The 9,195-nt window shown below is 34.3% G+C and overlaps 1 protein-coding gene across 1 annotated transcript; it reads right to left on the bottom strand.

The window, feature by feature from the left end:
* Positions 1-4,418: 4,418 nt before the first annotated feature.
* Positions 4,419-8,842, bottom strand: LOC135640153 (protein YIP4b-like). The gene is made up of 3 exons (XM_065154331.1): positions 8,187-8,842; positions 4,893-4,967; positions 4,419-4,802 (listed from the first exon to the last, which is right to left on the bottom strand). The coding sequence occupies exons 1-3, from the start codon at positions 8,682-8,684 to the stop codon at positions 4,542-4,544; spliced, it is 834 nt and encodes a 277-aa protein (XP_065010403.1). The 5' UTR covers positions 8,685-8,842; the 3' UTR covers positions 4,419-4,541.
* Positions 8,843-9,195: the final 353 nt, after the last annotated feature.

Raw genomic sequence — 9,195 nt, 5'->3', positions numbered from 1 at the left:
ATTCACAACCACCAAGATGACCGTCTAAATAATGATTCTGGAGACAACATGCAACAATGCTATAACAAAAGTATTAAGAAATCCGATTAACAATTCAAACATTAAAGTCACTTATCAAATATGTGACATACAAGATCACATTGCTAAGAAATTTCGATACTTGCAAGCTATTGTTACATGTATATTTCAACCTTCATACCTATTTTATTCTACAAATCTTGCGACACCACCTATTTGATTTTCATGACTACCATCGTGTGCTCATTTTCCTGCTCAATCCTTTCAACCTTCATCAAATTAACTTGTTGATTTTAGGGCTTCTCATTATGTCACATCTAACTTGAATAATATATTTTTTCATTCAGATTATAATGGTCTAAATGATGACAAAGGTCTTAAAATAACTGGTTCTACAAACTTTTTCTCTTTCTCAAAATTCTTTTTACTTTATAATTCTCTTTGTGCTTCTAATATGAAGAAGAACCTACTATTTATCTCTAAATTATATTTTTTTAATAATATTTTTATTAAATTCATACCCTCTTCATTTATTATAAAGTATCTTAACATGGGAGTATATCTAATGGAGAGGCTAAATAGAAATAGAGCTTATGAGTAACCAACTCATCCAAATCTAATTTTGCTTTAGCCACCATCAAGGCTCTAATTCAAGAATGACATAATCCCTTACAACTTTCTTTTTTTAAAATTCTAAATAATATTATTCGTTCTTATAATTTACCTTTATTATCATCATCTTGACATCCTTTTGGTGTAATTTATGCAAATGTAATAAAATGCACAAGCTTCCATTTTCTATATCATCTCTCACAAGTAATTTGCCTCTTAAACTTATATATTCTGATGTTTGAAATCCTTCACCAATATAATCTCATGACAAATTTAACTACTATTTTATTTTTATTAATCATTTTATAAAGTATATATAGTTATTTCTCATAAAACAAAAATATGAAGTATTTAACATTTTTTCTATGTTTAAATTTATTATTGAAAAGTTCTTTCAATGATCTATTATTTCATTTTACTATAATGGTGAATTTCATAAGCTTCATAATTTTTTTAAAACCAATGGAATCTCTCATTTTCTCACCCCTATATACTCATAAACATAATGGGATCATAGAACATCATTATTAGCACATCATCCAAACTATTCTTATACTCTTTACTCAAGCTTCCTTACCTCTTTAATTTTGGTCTCATACATTTGCCACATCAAATTATTTTATTAATCTCAATATGGTTTTACCATTTGAAAAATTATTTAGATCTACTCCTAACTATAGTAAATTATATATATTTAGATGTTTATGTTATCCATAGTTAAAACCTTATACTCATAACAAACTGAAAGCCCAATCAAAATTATATATTTTTCTTAGATATTATACTAATCAAAGAGCATTTAAATATTTTGATCCATCAACCAAAAGAATTTTCATTGCTCGTTGATTTTGTGGAATATATTTTTCCTTATAAATCACTTAACTCCCTTTTACCTAGACTAACTTTTAATAACTTTATTGATTTGGTCTCCCAAATTCATGAGTCACCTCATATTATCATTCTCGTTTAGTTTAAAATATTAACTCTACTCACTAATCTAAATACTTTATTCACTCAGACCCTACTTCTACTAGGTCTTTCCCCAGTAGTGTATGATGAACAATAAGTTACCTCTTCCATCCAATTGCCTCATGAGTGTCACACACTAAGAGAATTCACAATATGGTTTGGTTTCAATATCTTTTATTTTAAATTCTTCTTATCCAATATATCCTAAAGATGTCATTGACCCTACACTAATTAATCCGATGGTACTAGATGCAAAAATCAAGTCTTTAAACTAAATAAATATTTTTTTTTTTTATTTTTGTAAAATAATCTAAAAATTTTATATCTCAGCCTTCTACTATTGACCAAGCTTTAAAAATTTTTGAATGATAATCAATAATATTTGAAAAATATAATACTTTATTACAGAATGATACATGCGGCTTAGTCTCATCCCATCTAAGTCAAAACCTTATAGAGTGCAAATAATTTTTTTTTTATCAAACCAAATCTTGATGGGTCCATTAACCAGCATAAAGCAAGACTTGTTGCAAAGGAATTTTATCAATGTCCAGGCCTTGAATACCATGATACCATTAGCTTAGTTGTGAAGTTAATAATAATTTATATTATTTTATGTCTTATTTTGTCTAACAATTGGGAATTTCGATAGTTGGACGTGAATAATGTATTTCTTCCTGGTCATATTTTAGAGGATGTATTTATGAGGTAACATCCAGATTTTATTGATCATAATCTTCCTCAACGTGTTTATAAGTTACATAAGACTCTTTATGGTCTCAAGTAGGCCCCTCAAGCTTGGTATAATGAAGTTAGAACACATCTAATCTTAGTTGAATTTCATAATTTTTAATCTAATAATTTATTATTTATTTATTCTCATAAAGGTATAATCATATTTTTATTAGTTTATGTGGATGAATTAATTATTATTGGTAATAAATAAGTAATAATTTATTTATTTATTTAATAGCTTGAAAATAAGTTTTCTATCAAAGATCTTGAGTCCCTCGATGATATTTTTTTAGTGTTTAAGTCATTGACACGGTAAATGATCTAATTTTTGATTGTACCAAAATACTTAAGACCAATATTATTATTATACCAATCTTTATAGCTTATCATATTTGATAGTGCTAATCTCAATGGCACCACTAAATACTGCCAATTTGTTGACAATCTATAGTATTTGACATTCACTTATCTGTACATTACATAGTAAATAAATTATCTCAATTTATGTATAACTTTACTTTCAACCATTAGATAATCATTGAATGTCTTATCCAGTACTTAAAAAGGTATTATTGATCATGGTTTATTTCTTCCAAAGGACTCTCACTGAGTAGGTAGTAAGGATGACATGACAACTACTAGTGTTTATGTCATATTTCTTAATGTTATGTTATGACAATCCAATCTTTTAGAGTTTCAAGAAATAATGTTATGTTATAAGAAATAATGCTACGTTGAATATCAAGAAGTTGCTTTTATAATGACTTAACTATGTTGGATTCAATCATTGTTATATGAGCTATTTATTATAATATTGATCCTCCATCTATATATTATGATAATATTGAGACATCTCTTTGTGTCTCTTATGTCTTTGCTTCTGATCAATTTGTGGATGCTCTTGCTAAGCTTTCATCTTGCTAGCAATTCATACTATTTCGATCCAAGATCGATGTCTTTGATAGGAGTACCATTATATTAGAAAAGATATTATTTAAAAAATAAATCATGATAAGATTATTATGATCCTCTCAATATCTTGATATACTATATTATCATCATTTTAAATCATAAAAATTATGATAATATTTTCTCATGATTATATTAATAATGAGGATCATGATCTCAAGGTGATCTCTTATAGTATAAAATAATTTAAATAAATATTTTATATTTATTTTTGACTGAGAAAATTATATAATTATAATATTTTATAATATTTATTTATATATGTAAATTCATATCCACTATCAATAAAAATTTAAACAAATCATTTCTTTCACTAATAACATGTGGAAGAGAAGACGATTAGAATAAATTCGGAAGAGGAAACAAATGACGAAAACAAGCGCTTGGATCAAAGCAATGACATTTGGTTTCTTACCGTCGAGTTGGTATTAATCCAAAATGACAAAAAAGCCCTTCCCTTTTCACGAATTCCTATGCACCACCTGTGTGATCATCATCATGCCTCACTGATCTTGGCGCATGAAACAGCGACGAGACTTATGGTGGCCGTTGGATTTGGCTTAACTCCGTCTCATGGCATCGTCAACCAGCTCGTGCTTCCCATTAGCACAAAGTCTAAGCTTAGTCGTTGCCAACCTTACCTATCCCCTCTTAAGAAAGAATATAATACTTGAGTAATAGTAGTATATTCTAATGCAATCTATATTGTAGATATCAGCAGCACATAAATTGCCACCGAACATTTTACTGCGCACTGGATGTCTTTTATCACCAGATTCCCTGCACACATTTCTATTACCTGTAAAGTTCTTAAGAAAAGGAGGTCCAGATTGGAACCAAACAAGCACCAGCTCAGGGGATAATAAATGTAATCTCATCGAAACAAAGAACAAGAACACAAGTGATGTACTTGGTTATGAATTTAGACAACAAACAAAAACTAAAACCACATTGCTTTAGATCTTGGTCACAGAGAGAGAGAGAGAGAGAGAGAGAGAGAGAGCACTGTTTATAGATATTCTACAGTACGATGAGCAAAACTTAGAGCATTTATGTTTTGGGAACAAGATGTAACAGAACACATTGCATCAATACATGCATATGGCATCCCAAGATGACATTAGAAAAAGAAGATATTAGTCTTCAAGAAATGAACAATATCTCTTGCTGGTCTGATATAAGGGCACTTGAAAACACACAAACTATATAGTCAACAAAGACGTTTTCCGGTTGACTCATTAATCTATTGCGATGATCAAAAAGCCGACAGATATATACATGAGGAAAACAGGGTACAGGGCCAAAGCTTTCCTTCGTGGATTAACGGCTGCGCTCATAAATGGATATGCTGCCCAGGAGCTCCATGCCAATGTTATTGAGACCACAACTATCTTGATTACAACATTATCTTTCAGCATGCAGATCAAGGCTCCAATATCCAAAGGAAAGAGGCAGTAGCCAAGAAGACTGAGACTTTGGAAGAAGATGATGTGACCACCCTGTTATAGTAAGAGAACACGTTCCAAAACAAAAATCTTGGTACTCATGCTACAAATGGAGAAAGCACATTCCACACAAGAGCTGCTTACCAGGAGCAAAACATTCAAAGTCAGAATTACAGCACCAGCAGCAAGGACAGCAAATGCAACAGCAAAGACTTCAGACTACAACAAACAAAAAGAAGATGCATCAGATACAAGTCATTGGCACATGGAGCTTCGAGCAACTGCATTTAAAGTTGTGGCACTAAAGGAAACACATATACAAGGGAAGCAGTCATAACTCTGTTGAATTTGATATACTAACCTTTTTGGGCTTGTATTATTTTCAGAAAACACAATATTCTCAAACCTCAATGACTAATCTTATATGTAAAGATTTCTAAGAATGTGAAGAGGAACAGGAAGCATATAATTTCACAAATAGTACAGTATACAAAAATGTGAATGAATCAATTCTTGGAATTGCTTGCACCTTAAAATCCCTGATTGAAGCTTTCACTTATTCCACTCAAACCTCAAAAACAGAGTGCACTTCCTGAATTATAAACTTACAAAAAAAACACTACATAGGAAATAAGAGCCCTTTTTCAGCCTTCAGCTGAACAAGAATATTATTAGAATTTTCTCATGAAAGAACACCGAAAATATTGGCAAGTAGGTTGGATACTCCAATCTACCTTGATGTGAAACCAAATCAAACATTTGATCCACATGTCTCGTGCAGTTGGCTTTTGCCTTGAATTCATTTCATATTTTCTTCTGAAACTTATTATTCACCAATTCATCATTTTTGTTTTTAGTCAGAATGCTCTAATCAGACCATCTAATATCATATTATTTGATCAATGAAAGAAGAGTGCATCCACAGCACTCATTTTACTTCTTGTCTTCTAAGATCTATTTAATGCAGATTAAGAATACAAGAGCCCATTTTTCAGTCACCAGAACTTCATAATCTTAACATGTTAATTGTTAACCCAATTCTCACACTTTGCAAGGCACACTGAAGACATGAATACATGGCTGCGGAGGAATGTAAGTATTGCACAAACAGTATATAAAAGAACCCACTATAATGCAAAAAGTATTCTGTTCACCGGAGTAAAGGTTAAAGACATGCTGTGGACCTGTCAAGGATTGGTTATAAAGTGATTTCTTGGAGATTGTCATATATCATACTTAAAGCTCCATCTTAGTCCTATCTGTAGACAGTTAAGACACTACTCCTGACCCTTGTCACACATAATTTGCACCTGGCTGCAGCACTAGCCTTGCACTACTATTGTGGCATCTGAACCAAGTTCCTCGCCATATCACCATCCACAACTCCATAGTCGATCAGGATCATGTCAAAAGTCTAAGCCTCATCAACAAGTTTTCCCATTCATTGAATTATTTTTCTCCAGCAATGACAAGTTGGAAGTCCTTGGATGACCAGGATGCCCTATTCGGGAGAGTCTGGTACAGAGAGGAGATTGGACAGCAGTCCGAAACTCTCTTGGGGCATGCAAGCGGTGTCATTTATAACAAAGACCTAAAAATCTTAAGATGATCTTTATTCAACTCAAAAGCATTAAAGTCTCATACATCAATTCATATATTTAATACCAAAAGTTGGGGACACATTAGAAGCCTATATAGCGACGATGACCAATGTTTCTCTCAAATTCAAAATAAAAATAAAATTGTTAGCTATCTTAGCATTTCAATCCAAAAAAAAAGAATACTTCAACTTGTTTGGGTAACATGAGAAAGGAAAACACAATTTACACACAAAAGAGAGAAATATGTTGTTTATGCTGTCTATTCTGTCAGTGCAAGAAAAATCAATGATGACCTCACGAGTACCAAAAATAGAGAACTCAGTCCAGTCTTGATAGTATCTGGCTGATCGGAATTTGCTTGCATACCAAGTTATGAAATTAAGCCCTAGAGTCTTACTTGGGACTAGATCTGATCAAGCTGTCTTGTTTCAGTAAAATTGCAGATATAAAATTAATTGGCCTACAGTGAAGATACTTTAAGTTAAATTAGGCATCCAATTAAAAAGATTTAATTGCTATTTTTGACTTCCATTCAAGGAAACCTGCAGTAAATATATGTTTTGTTATTATTCTTTAACTGTCATGTCAAAGAACCTAATTAAATAATTAGAAGTTTGATGTGGGGGGAAGGGAATCATTGTATGCGATCTTACCACAAGCATTGAGGTTGAGCAATCTTATGTTTTACGAAGTCTCAACCAGGAAAGAGATATGTGGAAAGTGAGAATGTCAATCATAATTTCCAAATATGACAAAAATGTTGTAACTCATTTAATCGTAGGATATTGGTGTTTCAAAAGAGCTGCTATTTCATAGACAACAAATTCTTAAAAAAATATATGGTGTTAAATGGTGAATTCCCCAGTATTTACAGCTTTCGTAAGTTTTTACAAAGTGGCTCTAAACTTACTTTATTTTGGACAGAATAGTTTATTAAATTGATGGAACTTGAAAGCCACTGACATTTGGAAAGTTTGGCCCTCACTGACTGTTTGTGTTGGCAATGCTCAAAATGATAGTGCAAAGGGAATTTCGTGATGCATGGTAGGGTCAAGATTGTGTAGCAACATAACACATATTTGATAAACATGAGTCTTTACATATAATATCTACAACACTTCTTCCCATTTGTGGTATTTAAGCAACTCTGGAAAATATCTAATGAATGTACAACAGTCAATATCATAGCCAAACCTTCATCTGAAAACTGGAAACAAATGGTAAATATCTTCACCATTAGGAATAGTGAAAGCTCTTTGTTACAATATAATCTTCACATTAGGAGTAAAAGCCTTGGTACTGCCTATTTAGTTAGGAAAATTTAGGTTATTGTCCATTGCTTATCTGTTTAATGAAGACCATAAACATCATGATCATCTCACTAATTCAATGACAAAGTAGTTACCTTTGTTAAAATCCTTCGAGAAAATTTTTATCTCATGAATTAATTTGGAATAAGGGGTTCCACACAATAACAAATCCCAATGTGCGTAAAGGCCATGACCTAATGAATCAGAAATCTCATGATGGACAACAAAAAGGAAGAGAACAATGCACCTACAGTCTACGGTCATTTGACTTATTGGGTATTCATGTCTTGTCGAGAACCCCATAGAAAACTGCATCAATCTAGCAACACAGATTTTGACCCGACCTCATTATCTTTAGTGTTTCCATTTCACCACAGTTACTCATCAAATGCTGATCCATCATAACAAATAAAATATCTGAAAGGCGTCCTCATCACCACGATAATCCAAGATTTAAGCAAGCGCGTGATCAATGAAAGTTGAAACAAGGCAAGAAAATAGTTCACCAAGATCCAGCATTTAGTTACCTTCTTCACGGATGCCGACCATGACAGGACTAGCCCCAGGAAGATGATGAAGAAGAACGGCCCCCATAGATCCCAATCCCTCAGCGCCTTCCCGGGATCCTCTCTGAACGGGTTAGGGAACACCACCAGCTTCAGATTGCTCACGATCCGCGACAGATCCCGCTTCACCGTGTCCAACACGGGCTCCGTGAGGGTGTCGGGCGGCGACCCGAAGCCATCGGCGGCGATGCCAACGCCCAGGCGGGAGCCAGCGGCGGTGGGAGTGATCGGGAGCGGAGGAGGGGTTGGGGCGGTGGAGGACGGCACCTTCTGGTAGGAGGGCAGGGGCGGGGGAGCGGCGGAGGGAACGAAGGAGACAGGGATGGAGGCGCGGGGAGGGCTGGGGGGCCGGGCGGGGAGGACGGTGACCGGGTGAGAGCCGGCGTTGATGAGGTTCTCAATCTCGTCGATGTCGGACTGGGCGGAGGAGTGGAGGGGGATGGTGTCGCTGTGCGACATCTTGCCACGGGCCGCGGCAATGTGCGGTGCAACCGCCGGATCGAAGGAGGAGGAGCGAGAGCGCGCAAGCGAGCGAGAGAGAGAGAGAGAGAGAGAGAGAGATCGAATGGGAAGGGACACGGAGCGACGATTTGGGATCTCGATCGAACCGAGGGAAGGGGGAGGGGGGGATTAACATTTGTTTTTTACCTTGGCCTCATTTTGCATTTTTTCCTCGTTTATGTCCTGAAATTATTTTAATTCAACGGGGTATTATTGCAGGGTAAATTTTTTACAATTCTACGGGTCATTATAATTCTACTTACCTGAGGCTGATCCGACACGACCACATAAACATCCATTAAATTGAATGTACTTAGATGTCAATTTTGAAAGTATATATAGAATATACTGTCCAACCTAAATCAATGATCGAACAAATCAGATCTACGGATTAATTTCATCATTTTTTATCTGTTCCTAAACCAAATGAGACCACTCGGCTCGAGTATGGAAAATATTTTCTTTTGTT

Source organism: Musa acuminata, chromosome BXJ3-6, assembly GCF_036884655.1.
Source record: "Musa acuminata AAA Group cultivar baxijiao chromosome BXJ3-6, Cavendish_Baxijiao_AAA, whole genome shotgun sequence".
Classification (NCBI taxonomy): Eukaryota; Viridiplantae; Streptophyta; class Magnoliopsida; order Zingiberales; family Musaceae; genus Musa; species Musa acuminata.
This window is presented reverse-complemented; position numbering and strand designations above follow the sequence as displayed.